At 38.2% G+C, this 22,366-nt stretch overlaps 1 protein-coding gene and 1 long non-coding RNA gene across 4 annotated transcripts in view; one reads left to right on the plus strand and one right to left on the minus strand.

Moving 5' to 3' along the window:
* The window catches only part of LOC308190572 (macrophage mannose receptor 1-like), a 57,398-nt gene extending 36,196 nt beyond the window's left edge, over window positions 1–21,202 (minus strand). The window contains exons 1-8 of one of the 3 annotated variants that reach the window (XM_080582139.1): window positions 21,066–21,202; window positions 17,055–17,169; window positions 16,768–16,951; window positions 15,172–15,345; window positions 10,223–10,387; window positions 8,070–8,183; window positions 5,596–5,742; window positions 901–1,083 (exon numbers count right to left, since the gene is read on the minus strand). In XM_080582139.1, the coding sequence (XP_080438265.1) occupies window positions 901–1,083; window positions 5,596–5,742; window positions 8,070–8,183; window positions 10,223–10,387; window positions 15,172–15,345; window positions 16,768–16,849 (865 nt within the window). In that variant the 5' untranslated portion in view covers window positions 16,850–16,951; window positions 17,055–17,169; window positions 21,066–21,202. Of the gene's footprint in view, window positions 1–900; window positions 1,084–5,595; window positions 5,743–8,069; window positions 8,184–10,222; window positions 10,388–15,171; window positions 15,346–16,767; window positions 17,170–21,065 lie in introns of those variants that run through there. The other 2 variants (XM_080582138.1, XM_080582140.1) reach the window with 2 other exon arrangements.
* Window positions 21,203–21,220: 18 nt separating this feature from the next.
* On the plus strand, window positions 21,221–22,128 carry LOC308190577. Its single transcript, XR_013947343.1, has 2 exons — window positions 21,221–21,361; window positions 21,946–22,128. It is a non-coding gene; the product is annotated as an uncharacterized lncRNA (long non-coding RNA).
* Window positions 22,129–22,366: the final 238 nt, after the last annotated feature.

Consider the following 22,366-nt stretch of genomic DNA (forward strand, 5'->3'; position numbering starts at 1 on the left):
TACTGTGAATGTGAGGACAAGCACAAGTTGCTATGGAGTTGGACAGGATACAAAACAAAAGCGTGCCAGCTGTTTTATGATTGTTGCTCCAAGACTGCTGTTAAGCTGCCCAAGGCAGCCTACTGCACTTTCAGTGAGGATAAACTAACTTACACTTACCTGGCATTAAAAGCACACACAGGATCAGTTACTGCAATGAAACAAACACAGGTGTGAACATGTTTCCCCCATCAAAAAGTTGTGGCTGATGCTAAATGCAAAATCAGGTCCACGTAAAGCAATAGCAACTACAAAATTGCCTCAGCATCAGAATGGCTGTTTCTCACCTAAGGAACACAGCATCTGTAGCTTAACTAGCCTTGCAACAGCTCGAGCGTGGGAGCACCTAAGTACCACATTTCAGGTGGGGCACATCTGAATCCACATACTGGGACAGACAGCTTCCTCTTTCAGAAGAAACACAAGTGGCATGACATGAAATATAGAAACATGGCAGTGCTGGTAACAGGATCCACATCTTCCCAAATTCTGACCTAAAAGATGTTGTTTGCCTCACCTATCTTTGCAGACTGATAGTAAAAACCCTTCCAAAATCTGAGAAGGTTATAAATTGCTTAATCTGTATAAAAGGAGGTAGAAGCAGACCCAGAGAAATAGGAGATTGTGTTTGATGCAAGTCTTAACGCTGAGCACAGCTTTTCCATGACATCATAGTCTGTGTAGTTTTAATTCTCATATTGGTATTTTTCTTCCAAAGATTTTTGAAGTTCAAAATTCTCCTTCTGCACCTGTGATCAAGACTATTTTTTTTAAAAAAAATTCCTTAGTAGGTAAGACTTCTTTAAAACTCTTTATTTTCTTAGTATAAAAGTCGTTATGTTATTGCAAAAAAATACTCACGGTACCCAAGCTGAGAAATAACAAAGCTGTACTCTTCAACATTATGGATGCTTGCCAGATCCCCATCCTCCTTTCTGCAAGATGTTAAGGCATCTTTCCATATTTTGGGGTCCCTGTGAATTCTGTAACAGTGACCAGCATATGATATCCATTGATCAGGACATCTAATAGGCACATTAGTCTCTGAAAGGAAAAATGACCATGAAGAATTTCAGGATTCTATTCTTAACTAAAGACCGAAAATTACATAAGGAAAAATTTAACAAAGAAATAAATTATATATTTATTTTCTTCACAAAGAACAGCAGAGTTGAAAAATATGTAAAGGAATCATAATGTACAAGTATGACCAAAAGTTAAAACTTCCAGATTTTTTTTAAGAACACTACAGTTGCAAACAAGTGCTTGAAACTTGTGAAAAGACATTTAAACTGACCACAACAACACACTTTTGACCTTTATAAGCATACATGTATACCAAAATATAAAATTTACAGAGCTGTGCTCTAACACTTTTCTGCAGTCACATCAGCATGTCCCTTCATTCTCCATATTGCATAGGTACCTGATAAGAACCCAGGCTTACAAAACGTACACATGAAGATGGTTTGTTTGTTTGTTTTTCTTTTCCTTTCCTCAGCAGACTTTAAGCATTTTATGGATTAGCCACATTTGCTAGATTAGCAAAGAAAAAAACAAAATGATTCTACAGGATCATGCACAAACCCAGATAAGAACACCGCTTTAGGAGTCTTTTTTAAAAGCTCCATTGAGAAAATTACACTGTCAAAGTAAATGATCTATGCTTAAAAAATTGCTTTTAGAAGTTCAGCAGAACAAACCGGAGTACTGCCAACAACCACACTGCTGTTCAGCAAACAATTCAGCCTGAGGAGAAGTGCCGTCCAAATGTATAATAAACAGAATACCACTGTTACATAAACAAATTGTGACTCTTGCAGCATTTTATTCATAATCTGCAGACGGGTTTAGCAAACACCAATATATAGAGTAGAACAAGGACAGCAGGTTTGCAGAAATTCTGTTGGCAAAATAAACTTATATATGTTGGGGAAGGAGAAGCAATGAGTTTCTGTAGGACAGGGGAGTATATTCCATGGAAATATTTAAGTAGGCATCCAAGTCACAATCAATCATGCCCAGTTTGCAAGTATGTACCCTGTTTCAGCTGGAATATGCTGACAATTAGTAGGTACTCAGCGTCAGAACCCAGATTTCTAGCACAGCTATAAACTACTTGTCTGCCTGCCAAAAAAAAAAAAAAAAGTGCCAGCATCTTATCAAAAGTTCAAGTAAAACTGAACTTTGTCACCCCAGGGCCCAGTGCATGGTCAGAGCCCTGTCACTCCTGCCACAGAAACAAAGAACTGGAATAGAGACTAGGGAAACTGCGGAAAGACAAACTGATTGCACTTGGTGTTCTTCAGAGAAGTGAGACAGAGGTGACAAATGCTGTTGTAGAGGTTTGTCCGATGCTTTAAACAGCTGCCTAATTTGTCTTATGTCTGCTGTCAACTCTGAGCATTTTACAGTGCTTTGCTATAACAGTCAGAGAGCAGCTCTGAAAAAAAAAAAATCTAGGCTTATATGCACCTCCAACACACTCCATGCACCCTTCTGCAGTAAACAGAATAGAACAGATATCAGCAGTTCAGACAGGGCTACAGAGAGAATCACAAACGTCTTTACTCCCTGCTAAATCTGTGAGAGTCTCTCCGCCAGGCTGAAGGAGACTGCAGGATTATTACTGTAAACACTAAAGCAGCTAGGGCAGGCTGGGAGACTCCTTTGGTTGTAAATCCAATACCACCAGAGAATTTGTTGCAGGCAGAAAAACAGGGGTAGTAGATGACAGTCCAGTTTCTTTGGTGGTCTTATTGGGTTTCTTTTGGTCTCATTGGATGACATAGCTGGGCACTTCTCAGTAAGAGAAAGCCTTCAGTTCTTCATTTCCATTAGTCAGCAATGAACTCTGTGCTTCCCTCTTCTTTTAAAGACAACACACAATAATACAAGGCCGTATGATATATTTTTCATCTTAAGGGAAACAGGTACTAAACCCTGAACTTCAACTGACATAAGAAAAAGAAGCAAGGCAAATTAAATAAGATGTAACAAAGGGAATCATTCTCTTGTATAAAAAATGTTATCCCAGATGACAAGCTGTTGAATACTGTGGAATAGAACAACATACAGAAATGAAGCAGAGGTTGGTTTTTTCCCCTCAAAAAGAGAACAAATAGTTTTGTAACCTATAAGCTTGGCTTCCTGAAGGCTGAAGATCTCCCAGTGACTGACTTGTGTGTCTACAAGGGTGAAATCACTAGCTGAAGTTTTAATTAAGGCATTAATATTTCTCTCTCTCACATCCATTCTCTGTAGTCTGATAAGAGAAAGCTCACAGAGCAGGCACAACAGTTACACTAAGAGCATTTAATTCTCTCATGGATATTTGATTTTATGAAATATTTGGAAACTTAATACTTTAAGACTATTGCACATTGTCCAGTTGGGTTAAAATCTATTTTGTCAGTCACTTGGTGGAGGTAGACAGTCAACCAGCCCTTCCTTAGAAAATGAAGTTAAAAAATAAGAAAGTTTTGCAACTGAAATTAACAGGTTCTTATTGATCCATTTTGCTGTATTACAGGGTAAATGCTTTGAAGCCCTATGATTCTACATGACTTAACGTATATAATGATGTGGCCCCCTGCTGGAAAAACACTTTTTCTGGGGAAAAAAAAAAAAAAAAAACAGCCATTGACTTAGTGCAAAAAGTGTTACACAAATAAAGATTCTAGAAATATTTTTCTCTGCTTTCTTACGGATACAAGCATGATTTATGTTCTGTTGTAAAGTGTTCTTTTATCCCGCAGTATTTACACTGCTTTGTTGGACTTAATTGTACTGTTAAAATATCAATGGATTGCCTTTGCATTTAATGCATATACCACTAAGTGCATGCATGAATTTGTGATTAATTTATATTTTGACTCAGGAACCCTAGTCAGGAAAACATCATCTGCCATGAGTTTTCCTTTACATCATTAGAAGCTGAGGGCACTTAACACCTTGCGTGATTGCACACTTATTCTTTTTATGACTTCCTCCCACAGGACATTTTGGAATATAGTTTCTGATGTGAACCACCTCGAATCTCTGTTTAATCTGTCACCATGTTTACTCAGTAATTTTCTGAACTGAAAACTTTTGTCTCATTGGTGTTCTTCCTCCAAATTATTGATGCACTTGGGGTGGGGGAGGGAGGGGATGAGTCAAAGCCTAATGCATAAGAAAGAAATGGCCATTAGCCCTGAATTAAGACTGAATTTAAAACAAAATAAAATAGCAGCCAGAACCAAATCAGTAGTTTATTTATATGCATCAATGTTTAAAGATGGAGATATGAATCTGAAAAGCTGAGCAGTAGCTAATTGAACAAACTAAGACAACCCAAATTAATTAAGCTATCTGGTCATCAGATGTATACAAATACGATCAAAAATTTGCAATTTAATTCAGGAAAGCATTAAAATATGCACTAAAATCTTTACCAACCCAGACAAATAGATATGCTTGATTTCAATACTGAAATATTATTTAATTAATATTAAGTAATTTCAATATTTAGTTAACAATACACTAGCTCATTCTTGTGTTCTTTTCTCTTTGCAATAAAGCAAAATAAGTTTGCCAGAAGGCTGTTCTAAGTGGTTTTGACTGGACTGGTTATATATTGGCTATGGAAGGAGAAAACATTTTAAAATGTTTTTAAGCTGAATATTTTGGAAATTCAACAACTGACATCTGGTTCACCAATAATGTATATTAATAAACGGACTGGAAATAGGGTAGTAGTTTGTCTGCTTCTAAAACCTATGCAAAATAATGTCAATGGATTTAGGAGACACCTGTACGTTCTAGAAAGATAAAGAAACTTGGAAGTAAGGAGAAGAAAAAGAAGGAAGGCTTGAAGAAACAAAGGAAGAAGCTACAAGGTAAATTATAGAAATAGGGAATCAGGTGTAAATAAAGCTATGAGAACCTCTCGCTGGTTTGTTTCTCCTGTGTACCTTAACCAAGTGCCAGAATTACATTTCTTCTGAAAAAGTGTCTTTATATATATATAATTTAAATAATTTTATAATTAGGTGAAACAATTTTTATAATAATGTTGTATGTATACATTTGTATATTTTAAATATTTTTAAATAAATGTTTACAAATATCAAAAGAATTTTTAAAAATTCCACTACCAACTTGCACTGTGAAACTTACTCTGTTTCATAAGTAGAACAAATGACAAGAAGAAATAGATTTGTTTCAATGAGAACATGAGGCTTTAGATAATCACACTTTTTTAAAACATTAATTTACCTTTTTATTCTATCTACAAAAATCTAACAGTTCTGTTTGGTTTTGGAAAGAGAACTCAACCATTTCTGCAATTTAGAAAAGCTACTGAAAAAAGATTCCTATACAGGAAGTAGGGAGGCCAGAATAAAGGGGAAGTACACGCTGTTCACTTTTACAGGGAATCTTGGCCAAGCCACGTTCTGCACAGACATGACCTTTGCTCGGTTTTACCATGTGCAATAACAAATACCTATTAGAATTATAGACAAAAAAACACTGGCCATTAATTATTTGTTAGGGGATTATTACCAAACCTACCTGTAGGAACAATGAAAGATTCTAAAGTAGCATTTCCTCGTTTACAAATGTAGCCAAGTTTCTGATTGCATTCCCGATTCTCCCACTTAGCACCTTTGCCAGGATTTAATGCTGCACAGATTTTTCCAGGTTCTGGAGAAGGATGCCCTTCAATAAGAAAAATAGATAGATAGAAATTTTAAAAATATATATTTAACAACAATAACCAAATATAAGCACCTTGTGGTTACACTTCCAATTGGTCACATATTCTAATTTGTTCTATGCTTTAATTAATTATAAGATATGTTAATATATTGGCAATTGTAATTCTCAACAGTCCCTTAGCCTAAATGGTGTAGCTTGTTTCCTTTAACAGATACTCTGCTCACAGCAACCACAAGCTGAGATATTTATCCAGTTCACAATTTTAACAACCTCTTCACAGGCTCAAAGTCTCAATGTAAGGAATTACAGTGCACTTATTTCATTTGTTTTTTCCCCTTTCTCAGCTCCGGAGTATAATCTTTAGGTGAAAACCTGTTCAGTAAGCTAGTCAAATTATGCATTTAGTATAAAAGACATTAAAAATAGTAAGTGTTTATGCTGCTAATGTGAACTTCTTGTCCACATGTCTAAACAACACAACAACAGCAAGATATTTGGCTCTCTTCAGTTGAAGAACAGCATTAGCACTAAGAGGAACATCTAGAAGGAACGCAGAAATTGTGGCATACAGCACATTTCTGCAATAAACTGGATGAACTTTTTAAGACCTGGTCTATGATTAAACTTAACATGGATTTTCTTTCATATCTCAACAAGTCACTACACTACACAACAAGGAAGTGTCAGAATGGCTTAACAATAAATACAGCAAAACAATAATTTCTAATGTGCAAGATTCACTGAAATTTTTCTTGTGTCATTATGATTTCATTACCTTAAATTATAGTCCTTCCCATGGGAGGAAAAATACTTTTATTTCAAGAACAACAATTTTAATTGGTTTAACGCATGAAAAAAGCTCAGCTGTTGGCAGTTAGCTCTCCCAAATGACTAACCAGCATAACTTTAGTTTAAATGTTGACAATTTAGCTCCTTTGTTGCAGATTTTGTTGTGGTTGTTGTTATCTATTTAGGGCTAGTGAGATGGAAGAATGTGAAGCTTCCACAAATTCTTTTAAAACGTACTAGTGGAAGAACAGTCAACTCTTGAACATCCTGGAAAATGGGGATGAGACAGAGATAGGATGACCAAAGTAAAACTGTGAAGGAGATATTACAAGCATTAAATTTGTTAGATAGACACAAGAGTATTACCTTCAAATGTAATTAACAAACTTAAAAGGTTAAAGACAAATGGAGCCCATTTTGGTTACTCCAAAACTCATATAATTCTTTACAGGATAGCTGAGGTTTGTCAGTAGTTTTAACAACCATGAACAGCTTCCCTTGCTGATTTGGCTCTGTCTCACAATCAGGTTTCCTCCGCTCATTACATGCAGATTCTCACCTGTGCTCTTAGAAGACAGACCTATAAATACCCTCACAGCAACTTGCAGTTCAGCCCATCTGTTTTCCTCATGTGCTCTCTCCATTGGAGAGCTATTTATACAGTGGTTGAATCCACGTCAAAGCTTACAAAGAGGTTTTCTCTACCTAAAATGTAGTTTGGGCTTATCTACACAAAGAAGCTACTGGGTGATAAGATGGAGTGTACATTTACACCATTACTGCAGATTAAATACATGGGACATGCTCAGTGAAGGTGAAGAGTATTCCCACTGCACAAATTCAGACCTCAACTTTATATTAACTTCCAAAGACTTCCTGAATACTCAGGGCAAGGAAACAGGGGTCCTGCTAAAAGTCACCTTAACACAGACACTCCAAATAGTAAACTGGAAAATCACCTCTTCTCTGCTGAGGCATAGGAAGCTAGCTTTTTAACACCACCACCAGAGCTCAACAGTGCTGTCTCCAGGTGTGGAGCAGTCGTTTTTGCCTCAAAGTAGGCTAGCCTAACATGTTCATTTCTATATGTGGTACTACCATGGGTTGGTTAATCCAAGATGAAAATAAAAATTGAATCATTAAGCAAATAACAAAAACAAACTGGAAAAGAAAGGAATAAAAATAAAAATAATTAAAAAAAAACTGACCAGTTTAAGCACACAAATGAAAAGACCTTGAGCATCAGATTTATTCTGTATTCACATAGAGAGGAAGCAAAGTAAGATATACAGATGACTTTAAAGTTTCCTCTGAATTTGAAGGCTACGTTTTTCATCCTAAGTAATAAATTAAACCCATCATCTATCCCTAGCATGAGGGCTGTCATTAACAACATTTATAGCCACAGTCAGAATCTTTCAACTTCAAAACAAGATGAATAACAACAGGACAATAGAGTACAAGAGAAGAAATCTGTTACACAAATACCTTTTTTTTTTTTTTCTTTTAAAACCTATTAGCAACACATTTAATCTTACCTGGAACCCAATTTAAGTATCGAAAAGGAGCACCACCAACCCACTGCCATCCACTGTTGAAATTCAAACTGTTAAGACCAAACCAGAGAGCGGAACTCAGCCTGCCGGTCAAACCTAGGTAACAGAGACAAAGAGAGACACCGGCAGTGCACAGCAAGAGCAAACATTCACTTAGAACTTAAAAGCTGAACTCCTTTGGTTCTCCTTTTTCCTAGTACAAGTTTTTTAAACTTTTAAAAATATACTTTTGAGGTGGCTATGCTAAACTTGCACAACATGTAGTTTTACATGGCCATACAAAAAGATTAATTTCAGCTTTACAGTTTTCACAATTCTATGTGTAGGGAATTGTGTTGGAATGGAAAACAAAATGACATACGTGCTCTTTGTAAGCTCATTATCATAAATATGAAGCAAGGTGCAGAATTACAAAATATAAGATTGGAAGTTACATAAAAGGAAGAAAAATAAAAATCAGTTTTCCAAAAAACAAAGATGAATTGTTTCCTGCTGTGTATTTTCCAACAGTTTCAAATATAAAAAATATTGTAAACTAATATTGTAAACTGTTCATATTTTATCATACTATATTTAACCATGATCATTCCAAAAATCATCTTTTTAACAGCACACCTTTTGCATATTCAGACTCATCTGATTTCACTTTTTTAGCCAACTGTAAGTCACGTTTCCAAATGCTGTTCCAACCTACTGCTCCACATCTGAAAACTACTTATTATGCTCATGTATGGTCCTACTGAATTCTCTGGTATTATTTATAGTAATTATTAATCAATTGTCTCTCTCTGCTTTATGTATAAGACTTGGAAGCCTAGCTGGATGACTGCTGATTATTTTTGAATTAATTTATTTCTGCATAGCTTACAGAAAATCACTGCACAACATATATTATTAATTTCTGCTGTTACTGGTGGCATTATGCCAGTAAGCAATTTTGCTCCACGTATTTTAGTTGTCTTTGACACTGTGGTTATGAGCTGCACTTGAAGCATGGCCAGGTTAAAAGCAGGGGTAGTTAAACACTGGAAAGGACTGCAATGTCATACCGGAGCCTGATCTGGCAACAACACAATAATGTGTTCCAGTACTACTTCTGTACAAACAAGTGGAGGTTAAGAGAATCAAAAACTGAGCATGACAGGAAATCCTGGTTCTGCCAGAATAGTTGCAGAATGAAAAATGGATTTCCACATACATTTGGCAGCAATATATAACAGTCTGCAGTTCAAACATGCCTACTAGTAATTTACTCCTAAATTTCAATGCTTACTTGAGCACTAATTTTAACAATAAATTTATCGTAGTAAGTAAGACTCAGGTTTTGACCAAATACTTAAACTGAAAACAGAAGTTTACACAGAAAAGGCTATGCATCACGTTAAAAATGCATTTACTGAGTACCCAGTCATCTCTGAATTTACAAAGCACAACATGTATATTTCATAGAAAATTTTATCTCCCGTTTGATTAGACATATTCAAAGTATTTTCTTATCTATTTAATAGATGTAATATAGTGGACTGCTTCATGTGTGTGCACAGGCCAAGAAGGTAGTGAAGACAGGACTGCCTCTTTATAGAATGCAAATGCATTCAAGCATGAATTCAGGAGTGAATTTTCTCTGGAGAGAAGTTTGAAAAGGACTTTGGGAAAAAAATGAAAGAGACTGAAATTAAAACAAGCTATTTGTAAGTCCTCTTGTATATTGCTTATTTTTCAGTCTTTTCATATTTCAGTACATAGTGATGATATAACAGCTTCAATGCAATAGGCCAAAATGCTTACTAGTACACACAGCAAGTGCAGCTTGAAAAAGATGCAATCTTGGTATCTGCCTTTTTGCTTTCAAAACCACTTTGAATTTTCATGCATTCCAAAATTCTTTCTTTATTGCTTGCATTACTTATTTGCTATTATTTTTCATGTTACTGTAAGTTTCTGGCAATGTTGATTCAGGATAGAATAATCATTAACTTTCCAATTTTCCAGGTGAATTATTCAAGACAACAATTAACATCTACTAGTTAAAAGAACTGAACAAAATACCAACTTTTGAGATGGAACATGCTATATAAGTGCCACTGTTACAATAATTCACTTTTTAAAAAAACTGCAGGATGATATTACTCTACCTGTCAGGTATGTTTGTTCATGCAACTCTGTGATGCTTAATAACTCTGCCTTCTGTTGTTGACAGCTTTTTCTTGCCTGGTGCCACGTCAGCGCTGCCTCAAAATTTATCTGATACTGGACATTTGTTAGAGGATCGGTATTCCACAGCGAATCAATATTATTAACTGTAGGGAGAAAAAGAAATGGTGTAACTGATCACAAAGACTAAGCCAGATAAAATATAGAATGAATCACCCAGCAAAAATACACAAACCTAAACACTGCAGTACAGAACTGGTTTCAAAGGAGTCCCAAGGCTCTCTAATATGATAGTAAAGCCAGGCCTGAGCTAAACCATGACGGTAGTGTCAGACAACAGACACATAATGAAACAATCCCCCTATTTTCTCTGGTATAACAAAGCTTCTGTTTAAAATGGAAGATGAATGGCTAAAGTCATTGCAAAAGAACTGATTTTTAACTATGGAGAAAAACACTGAAACCTGACATACTCATGCTACTCATGTACGTGAAGCTGCCCACTGTTCTGAGCTAAGAAACTCCTGTTTATTTTACAAATGTTGGGTGCTCTATAAAGCGGCTGTGGATTTTCTAACTGAGATAGAGGTAATTAGACCCAAACACCGGACACAAAATTTCCATTATCAGCATCAGTCTCACACTTTTCTGCAATTCCTGACTTGTCTTATGCATGTATACAATATACTTCCATGCATTCTTCTCTGTCCCATGACTTGACTGAATCTTGTTGAAAACCTGAAGTTGGCACATCTTGGCAATGTCAGACTGGTGAAAATGTCACCTAGCAGGGCCTGACATTAGAAGTGGCCCCAGAAGTAACCACACTCCTCAAACTATTACAGCCTTTCCTAGCTCATGTCAGGTGAATCTCCACAACACAACATACTAGAGCATGATCTTGCTCTGCCAAAAACAGGACCTACTGTAGGTCACTGAACTACTGTAAGTACACTGAACTAAATATCACTCCATAAAGTTGCATGACAAAAGCAGAATATAGTAGAGGTCATTGTAGGTCTGCTGACGATGGGAAAGGGACTGAAGTTCCTGCAGCCTCTATCAGCTCCTTAAGTTGCAAGCTGTGAAAAATTTAAGAGAAAGGGGTCCTTTCCTTTTCCGAATTCAGAGATCTCAGAAAACGTAAGAGTGTAAATAAGAGGAAAACAGTACAATAAACAAAACTCAAGACAAAGGATGGTACATGTTAAATGTCAGCAGGTCAGTAACCAGTTCCACTTTTTCCTGTATTAAATCTGATAGACAATATGAAGTGCTTCTTTTCAAATTACCCTTAGACAACAAAATAAATACATAGTATACTGTAATATAGACACTAAATATGGGAACTTTCATCCAAGTATCATTACCCACAAACTAACTTCTAGCCAAAGTACTTTGTGACTACCAGAAGCCAAAATTTCTTCGCTACACTGCGTTCTACAAAAGCTTTAATTCCTAGGCACATGCACATGCCTGGGATAAAATAGAAACGTAATATTAAAAGTCTATAATTCAGTAAAGAAATTTGTCTCTGACAAAAGGGTTTTACAGACCTTGTACATTACTAGAGAAGAAAAGAAAAACAAGTCTCAGGCATTCATCCAACCTTCAACCTCCCTCCCTTGGTCTCTTAATTTATAGATGACTTGCATGTGGTGCTGTTCTACAGGACTTTGGTCTTTCATCAAAATAAAGTTCGTTTCTGAACCTTCTTTTTTTTTTTTTTTTTTTTTTTAAGATATTTCTACTTTAATGAGGACAAACACCTTCACAGAGCGGGTTTTTAGGAAACCTACATGTTACTGTTTAAAGCTCAGTATCCCCAGAGAAACCAGAAGAGGAATCACTTTTCTAGAATGATATATTTTAGCATCTAAACTTAATTCTTAATAAAATACACCTGCATAACTGGAAAAAGAATTTTTAAAAGCTCAACTTTATCCCTACACTGATGAACTCAACATGCATTTTTGTATACATGGAAATTAGTGAGAGCTAGGTATTTCCACTAAGACTACCATCTTTAGTTTTTAAAACAAAGTGAAGCAGACCAAAAATGCACTGAATTTCACTCATAGCCCTTGACAAACAAGCTAAAACCTACAGGAAAGAAAAATTGCCCTATTGATGAAAACATTTATTACAATTAAAAAATGCTAATTGGTTTATCACATACAGTATTTCTACTGAATCTGGAAACAGAAGAAACGGGAAATCAGTAACGGTCTTGAGAAGTTTTAGTTTCAAAATTGCAAGCTGAAATCTTGCCTTTGACTAGCAGTAACAACACAAGTGTTCTTGTTTGCTTAGTTAGACATCCAAAACATGCTGGAGTCTCAGTCCAATATTCTGGGAAACCACATGAATAGAATCATGGCAAAAGAAAAACGAATATAACTCTTGCTAGACAGCCCATAATATAACTGCCATCTTTTCCTCTCTGACCAGATAGCCAGGAACAAATCCCATAATAAAGACTTTATAATTTATGAGTGTATAATATAGTATATGATATAACTAAATGCTGTCAACAGTAATAAAGAAAATCTAAAGTATACTAAATTTCCTTCACATAGTTATCTTCTCTTAGATATTTTTTCCTAACGTGTTTCTTTCTTTTTCCTAGATAAATTTATAAGGTCCAAAGTCGGATTATGACTTTCAGGTAACTCAGAAGAGACATGGTAAATCACCCTGTGTAACTTATTTGGCCATTTTACAGGGCATTTTGAACTGGAAATAAAACCACACTGAAAAATCCTTCAAAACACCTTGAAATGCCAGCATGGAGGAAAAGCCTGACATTAAAAAAAAAAAAAAAAAGTAATATTTTTTTTAAATCAATATTTTTGAATGAATGCAAGGATGTAGATTTGCCCAATGATTAATATGCTAGCCTAAGACTATTTAAATATTTCCTTACTCCCTGCATTCTTTGTTTACTTCCCAGGCTTTCTAAATTCTTTACAGAAGCTCTAGCTCTTTCAGCTGTCAAGAAAAGAGCCTCAATGGACTTTTGCCCACTTCAATACAGCTATGGACATACGTCATGACTTGATCTCCTGGTGATCTTACCTTGTGCAACCTGTTCTCTTCCTCAATGCTTAGTTTTACATTGCAATGTAACATACAGCTCAAAAATACACAGTGTAACCTGTAAAGAATCAGTATTTCCTAGGGTATTAAAAATAGTCTGAAGTGGCAGAAACACTTCTCAGTTTCTTCCTATGGGATTTAAGTTTCATCTGTCAGTGTATCAGCATCTTTTTAAAGTACCAACTAAAGGGCTCATACTTATAATTATGTTACCTCTACTGGTCAAATTTCCACATTGCTTTTGAGTATAATAATTACTTATGAGTATAATCTTAGTCCTCTTCATACTGGAGAACATTTGAGTTGGTTTTGCTCACAATAAAAAAAAAGTGACTGGTTCAATTGTGATTTCACTGTGTGTCCAGGCCCTATTATGAAGAGCTGTAAAGGTCTTCATATCAGCACCTTTGCTCCCTCTAGAGAGTTTAGAAAAAGAACAATGCTTAAATCTTATTAAATAAACTTTAACATACAAAAGACTTCAATGTTCTCTGTCTAAAAAGTGCTCTTGATGTTTAACAACTTACCACTGTCATGCAGTGCAGTTCGCAGTCATACGGCTGGATAAAACTTTTCTACCCCAGCCTGTCTCTCATTAAAATATATGACCTAAACATGAATATTTTATAGCCAGTACTGAAGAATTAGGAAGGAAACATGCAGGCAATCAGCATAAAGCAGCTTTTTCCAAAAACAATCACAGTCATCTGAATGGATTTCCTTGAATTATGCCAGAGAACTAAACAAAAATTTAATGATACCTCCTATTTGCCTTGCTCAAAGAATGCTAGACAGGTAGCATACTTAAGCTGATTTGCATGTGCTCTCTTTATGGGATTGATATTTCCAACATGTTTTTATATCTTGAAAATAATATTGGCCTAGGGAAAAAATAGCATGCAATTTTAATTTTTCTGAAATAACGAATGCCACATTCATGGAAATCATATGAGGACACTGATACTTCATCATCAGACCAGTTAAGATCAACCCACTGTTTTCTTCACATCAAAGGAAAGACATGTTTTTCTCTTTTGTTCTTACTGTGGTCAGTTGGAGCTTTACAGCCAAACATAATCATAAAGAAGAAGGGAAGGAAAAGTGCCACCTCTCCCAGAATGACAAAAAAAAAAAAAAAAAACAGCTTGCAGGCAAACTGCTTAGTACATATTTTACAGAAGTTCAGAGAAACTTTACTCAAATTGAAAATAACTCAAATATATACAAGCATATTACTCCAATTTACTTAAAGGAATGTCAACATTTCTACATAAAGTTCTGTATTTTCATAATACTACAGTTAAAACCTAGCTATATTCAAACCAGGGAATTTAGAATATAGACCTTTCTTACTGCTTTTAATTACAGAAGAGTAAGTAATGCAGAAGAGTAAGTAATGTAGCATGTACTAGGACTTAGTAAAAAGTTCACATAAGTTATGTTCACAAGGCAATTCATTTGTATGAAGTCTCATTTTTCAGTTGTTAAATTCTCGCTTCCAGTTCTGCAGCACAAACTTCTTTGCTATCTTTTGTATATACTAATGTAATACCTTTACATCTAATTAACTTGCTATTTGAGCAAATGCTGCAATTACAGATTCCAGTATATGATTAACACACTTTCATCAGGATATAGTCAGACAATTGTTGTATGCTGAGCCCTATTTTCTCATATTTAAGTTGTTGCTAAAAAATAGCAAGCTGCATGGAGACAGAAAACATAAATGTAATCTAAAACTTTTGTACAGTAAAGCACCCGACAAGAACAGCAATATTCCCAGGCAGCTGAGTAACAGAGCACAGCAGAATCCTCAATATACAAAACTCACATTTCAGTGGGCAAAATCCATACATCTTGTCAACATCAAAGTCTGAAGTGGTTCCACACCAGAACCAGCCGTCTGATCGGCCAGCATCTGTGCAGTCAGCGTACCATTTGTCACCAAACTTAAAAGGGAATACACAAGGTGCTCCATTGGCATTTCCTTTCACTGTGTAGGTATCTAAGGAGACACAACGATTTAAAGATGTGTAAGATGTAATAAGCATGGGATATGTATCAGTTAAGCTTTATGATCATATTATAGCAAAGCAGAGCTTGCTAGCTTAGTATCCAATCTGTACTTGAAGTGGGATGTTGCTAGTTTTCACTCTCTATGTCCAAGCTGATACCCGTTTCCACAATGAGACAAATTTTTGTCACTTAAGGAGACCGCTGGCCAGAAAAGGAGACTACTGACCAGAACTTCTGAGCCAACACAGGTGCTTTCCCACACTAAATTTTACATGTATAACAATCAAAAGTATAAAATCCACAAAGTTAACCAATTTTCTTTTTAAGCCCAAACAACTGTTGGTTCTTGTGTTGGTAACTCATTCAATTACTGTCTGTTTTAGATATAACGTCACACAGGTATAAACTTGCAGGATACATACCACAGAGTGACTCCTTCATACTATGCCCAAATAAAATTTCCACCTAAAGGCCAATTTTGTTTGATCAGGCAGATGAGTTGATGAAACTTATCAAAGTAACTAAAGCAGCTTTCTGTGTGCACACACCATGTATGTACCTCGGTGAGAGGATGTACAGAGGAACACCACTTGACAGGGACCACTACGGAGCTGACATACCAAGGTCACTGTCTCACAGAGCTGCTAGAAAACAAAGGGCAAAGGAGAGATGGGCCATAACTCCATCTCCTCCCTGCCTCCTTTCACATAATTTGCTTCGCTAGGGTTCTTTTTTTCTGGGTCAAGGACTAATACTGTAATCAGCATTCATGTTAACCCTAGGAAATGCATCCTTCCCTTCCTCTGCCCCTTTCTGTTTACCAAAGGGAAGCCAAATGTATTCCTAGGTACTATCATAAACATACATGTATGTACATTTTTATATTTAACTATTTAAAATGTCTTATTTCTTTTTTTCACTTCAGCACCAACCCTGAGAGGCACTTCAAACACCTAGAAATGCACCTTCAGTATACTGGATCTGAAGATACCATGAGTTAATTAAATCCTCACAATATAATTTATATTTGCTCCTCAGGAAGGGGGGTGGGGGAACATAATCAACAGACTATACACTGATACTATGTTTTTCTATAGACATATAAATAGTCAAAGCTATCACTAACTGTTGTGTAATGGTTATACACGTTCTGAATAACCACAGGCTTTCCTCTTCCTCAAAATGAATCACTGTCTTATATGGTTAATTATCTATCATAACTTTCACAAAAAAAAAGCAAAACAAACCCCTCAGAAAACATAAAGCACACTCATGTGTTGTTGATTTCATCAGAAGTCACACTCACTGATCACTGAAAAGACTAAGGTAATTCTCCTACACTTCTAAATAGTTTAATTAGATACACATAGAAATGAGCTTAGAATACAGAAATTAATGTATAGAACTTTACCTTCATAGCCTCGAGAACACAGATCGTCTGTGGTTCCGTAGACTTTCCACCTACTCCATAAACCAGATCCCTTGTACAGCATAATATTCCTTTCCTGTCTGTTTCCATAGTTGAAAAACAAATCTTCCCCTTGGATTGCAAAGAGAGTCTCATTTCTGCATTCCCATCGCTGAAGTTCGCTAGCCTTGTCACAAGGATACAGAGTGATCGGAACCCAGTCTTTCTTCGAAGGCACTCCCAAGCACAATTTGAACGCTACGCTCATAAGCTGGTGATCTGAGACCCACCTGAATTTTTGTGACTCACTTTCTTGAACGCAAGGAGCGGTAGTCACTGAATTAGAACTTTGAGCCAGTACACAGCGCTTGTGGTCTTCGTTATATATTAAAAAGATGCTAGTATCTGTAAGGCAAAAAGCAACGGAATTATTTGGTTTGAAGTAATCTTACCTACTGTCTAAATGAAATATGAGTCTGCATGCTGCTCTTGGGGTTAAAATCTCATCATCTGTTCAGCAAAAGAAGGTGTGTTACTCCTGTGGACTACATCTGTTCAAGTGGCTGAGAATGCAAACAGTTCAGATTTTGCAACATTTCAACCATCCTGCATCAGTGAACGCATCTATACTCAAAAGAGCAAGGCAGTAGAGACAGATCTAGTGTCTCCTGCAGCTTTAAAGCATGTTTGTGTTTTTTTTTTTTTTTTCAAAAAAAGTGTTGTTTTTTTTTCCTCCTAAGGAAAAAAGCCCACTCACAATTTCATTTCAAGCTGCAGCCATGGGAGTTAACGGGAGGAGGGAGCACGCACACCATGCACTGGCGCTGAGCACTCCGCTCCTTGATCCTGGCTCCCAAGTGTGAGAAGATGCCTACAGCAGAAGTTCTTCAGGCTCCACTTCCCCTTGATGGAGATTTTTGCTCTCATAAGCACTGCTAAAATCCTTGAAGTCTTAACTGAGTGGAAGGATTTTTATTTTTTACCCCTTGTAAACAAGCTACTTGTAGGGCTTGAACAGCATATTCATTTTTCACTCAACTGCAGTAATCGGTGATTACTTTGTCCTTTCTTACATTTTTCCAGTGACTGAGAATTTCTCCTCCTTCCTCTGATCCCCTTGAGATACATTTTAGGATGGTAAATTAACAGTTCACTGATATTCTATCTCAAAATGTAACAGACTGCACAAGGTCTTAAAATTGTATTTTAACTGGGCTACAAGCTAGGAAAAAGACTAATTTATGTTACTCTGGGGATTGAAGCTAATTGAAATATTATTTATTTTAATGCTAGATTACCAAATTAAACAAATTCTACAATGAAAAAAATATTTAACGGGAAACAGGTTAACCACAAAACATTTTCCTGTCTCTGCTGAGGCTCCAATGTGGAAATGATCATAATTTACTACAGGAGAACAACCTGGGAACAAATAACCTCTATCTCAGAGAAAGAGCTGACCTAGACTTATTTCACCCATGGTTCAGTTTCCTTCTCCTGTCCTTTGGCTTCCAACTCACTGGGAAGCAGTATAAAACTGATGAGCACTGGAGACAAAAATTGTTGCCTTTTGCCAATCAGCTTTACTCATAGACAATACAAGGAAATATATAATTATCACTTCTGGTGATAACTTTATTTTAATTCTGCATTTCTACTAGGATTTAGCACGATGATACATGCAATGCTTGCAATTCTCCTTTTCCTGAAATCTTATTTAAAGCTTCCAGTTAAAAGAAAATGTCACACTTTTTCACAAGTGTGGAAAACACTGCTTGATCTTTTAAGCTGCTGAAATCTTATTTGTGGCTTAATATAACATTATATGTTTTATGCGACTTGTGGTGTTAGAGGACACTAGGCATGTGAAAAATGTACCCCAAAGTCAAAAGCCTGGACTGCTGTACCCAGGCCCAAAAGAGTGTGATGTTTTGGCTTCAGAGACAAGGTCAGAAAGCTGAATAAAGAGGCCTGGCCAGTGGGGGTGTGAAAAAATCTTCGGTCCTCTGTTTTTCTGACTGTACCTTTACAAAGTGTAAGCAGTATGTAAATGCAACACAAAAGCTTTTACAAGGGCCCCAGTGCACACAGGGATCTGACAGGGAATAATACTTATGAGTTATAAACAGATAAAGGGCCAACATAGCCAAGTAGGCATTAAAAAGAAATTGGCACCAAAGCAGGATGGAAGAACAAGAGGTAGAAGAAGACAGGAGTAACTGTGGTTGAGACTGCAGTTGGAGAATTTCCTTTTCCTTGTTGTAGCTCCTGATACATTCATGACCATACAGCTGATTTGTATCATGGTCCTGTGCTGCTCCAGTTATGGCTTTACTGCTGTGTCTGTTCTGCCTGTTTGCACACCAAACCAGATTCCCACACAATGCTTTCTGTGTGAGATATTATTATCTGTGAAACACTCATTATGCCCTGCCAGCTCTTCTCTGTAACCGCTTGATATCACTTCTTGTCAACATATTGAGTTGTATCTGTAAAATGGGTTGTGCAGAACTATTCATGTAACTGTTAACCGTGTTTCTTCACCATTCTGTAGCAACATTTGTCACAGAGCTCCCATAACAGGGGCCCATCCTTCACTATAGATGAGCTGGAGGTGGTACACAAGAAGGTTCACCAGAGCATCATCCCAAATACTACGGTCTTGGTACTTTGAATTATGGCAATTTCTAAGAGAGTAACATATAACGAAGGTTTCAAAAATTATTCCTGGAAAAAGGTTCATAGAAACCTTCCAGGCATAAGTACCAACTCATCTCACCCTTAGAACTGTACTGGGTCTGTCTGGGATGGAGTTAGCTTTCCCCACAGCAGTTCATACAGTGCTGTGCTTTGCACTTGTAGCTAGAATGGCATTGATACTGTACCAATGTTCTGGCTGTTGCTGAGCAGTGGTTGCACAGCATCAAGGCTGTGTCTCTGGCCTCAGCCCCCCAAAGGCCACTTGGCTAGGGGCGGCCAAAAGGCTGGGAGGGGGCATAGCTGGGGACAATCCATGCCATAAGATGTTGTGCTCGACACTAAAAGCATCAGGGGAAGAAGAACAAGGGAGGACGTTCCAGCGGTTGCCTGGACATCATTTGCGAAAGGATAGAGAGAATAATTTTTTTCTTTGCTTTTCTTTCATTAAACTCCTGACTCAAACCCACAGGTTTTCCTCCATTTAATTTTCTCCCCACACCCATCATCCTCCTGCTGAGGAGGGGGAGTGAGAAAGTGGCTGTGCGGTATTTAGCTGCCTGTCACTGTTAAACCACAATAACACATCCAGAGGCATCTAGCATTTTACCTCAACGGTCCCAAGCAGTTAATAATAGATTCTTTTTCCCACAAGGTTTCATTTTTCTTTACCCATCACACTGATGATTTGCCTATTTCTGGCCCCAGAAAGCATGTACTGTAAAATGTTACTGACCAAGTACCTTTTCCACAGCAGAGATTACATTCTAAAAGTTCCAGTATGCCAACACAGCTTCAGATTTTTCAGCTTTTTCAAACTATCACAGATTACATGAGTGTAAATTAAGAAGTGACTCATTAAGCCAGTGAAGGGCTACCAGTGTCAAACACCTACTGAGAGCACCCCAACAGCCAGAGGCAAGAGAGCGGGAAGTAATGAGGCAGCAAGCAGGTAGGATGACTGTCTTTGCCACGAAGGCTCTCACTTACCAGATAGCCTACAATGATTCCTGCTAACTACACATAGCAAAAAAAGGTTACAAGCTACTGTTACAAAGCTGTACTTCAGCAGACCTCAAACTGGACTGCAAAGGATGCCGAGAAGGCTTTCAGGAAGGGTTGAGGCAAAACTTTTACTGGAATATAGCAGTGCACTGGAAATCAGAGAAATTCTGAGGTGCAAGCTCCATGTTTCACCCAGACAACCCTATGACAATATCTGGGGTACTCTAACACCCCCAGGCAGCCCTGCTTGGTGCCCACTATGACCCAAAAAACCTGAAACCCAAAGGGCCGTCTCATGGGGCGGCTTCACCCACAGATCACCTCAGGGTGAGGACGGGGAGGGGGCGGCAGCTGGGGCGTGCGGCTGAGGGAGGGAGGGAGGGACGGGTGGCGGCCGCCTTCCCTCCGGCCCTCCCCGACGCCCCGAGGCTCCCCTCGGGCAGCACTGAGGGGGGTAAAATGGCGGTGGGCTTCACCCCGTCCCGCGGGGCTGCCCTCCACCTGCGCGGGGGTTATCCCCACACACAGCCGCAGGTCGGCGCCTGCCGAGACCCCTCTCCATTCCCGGCGTATCGCGCACAGTCCCTGCGGGCACTTACCCAGCAGCGGAAAAGCCCCGGGAAGAAGTACGAGGAGGAGCAGGAGCAGGGAGGGAGCCATCGCCGCGGCTTCGCCCGTCGCGCCCCTCCGCTGTGAGGAGAAGGCTCCCCGCCGGGCAGGTCCTCCGCACTTGTGCAGGGCTGGTGGATCGGGGGAAAGCTCTGGGCTCGAGATGATAAGGAAATATCCTGTCACATGGGGTGCTTTGAAATAACAGGAATTCGCTGTTCAAACTTTGCTTTCCTAAGCTGATTTTCCTCAGCGGAGGGAAGAGCCTCCTTCCAGGCACATGCAGGTGATAAAGCGGTGATAGCTGAGGGGCGGGCTGGGTTGTGGTTTTTTTTGTTGTCGTTCTTTTTTTTTCTTTTTTCTTTTTTCTTTTTTTTTTTTCATCCCCTGCGTGACCCTGTTAGTGCTGCACGTGGGTCGTTGCTTGCTTTTCTTATAAAATCAGCCCTCCGGGGAGGACGGGGAAGAGGAGCGTCCACCGTGAGCGAGCAGGACACCGCTCCTCCTGCCCCCTGAGAGGAGCCTGCATCTCCAGCAACCCCACCTCGCCCCGGCTTCTCCCTAACTGCAGGAGGAGGAGGAGGAGGAGAGCCCTACTTTTTGGAAATCAGGATTTCGCTGCCCCCCCCGCCTCACTCAGGTGGCAGGTGCCCAGTGGGGATGCACGGAGCTGCGAGCTCACACCAGCCATCAGTGCCCAAGCTACAGACGAGCACGCCGGCTTTCCATGAAAATGTGCCACGCATGTGTTTACTTGGTTTTTGCTCACCAGCTGCTGTGAGCAGTTAGGTTTACATCTGTAAATGCTGGCTTTTACAGCATCATTTGGAAACAAGCCCTGATTACTGTTATTATTTTTCTTGTCTGCAGTAATACCCACGTTTCAACGTTAAATGCCAAGGATCAGAACCAGATTAGTTGCCTGTGAGTAAAGTCACTGGGAGTTGTGGAGACTGAAGGAAGAAAAGAGAAGGACTGAAGCACCTCTTTAAATATTTCTCCAGCTTTTTGTGAGCTCTAATAAATTTCAATAGATTTTTGTTCTTCGTCTGACTTTGATGGCTGTATCTATTTTTAACATGATGTAAATCTTGCTCACGCAATCAGAGTGTGAGGTGGGGGGGGAATAGAAACTTGCTGGCTTTCACAAGCTGAAGCATCTTTGTGGAATTTAAGTAATCTTTCTGAAAAGGTGCCTTTAGAGCACAATCTGTCTTGAAGTTTTTACAGCTTCTTCCTGGGCGGACCTCACCAAATGCTTTTTTTTTTTTTTTTTTTTTTGTGAGGAGCA

The sequence above is a fragment of the Anser brachyrhynchus genome (assembly GCF_964034855.1).
Source record: "Anser brachyrhynchus genome assembly, chromosome: 2".
NCBI lineage: Eukaryota > Metazoa > Chordata > Aves > Anseriformes > Anatidae > Anser > Anser brachyrhynchus.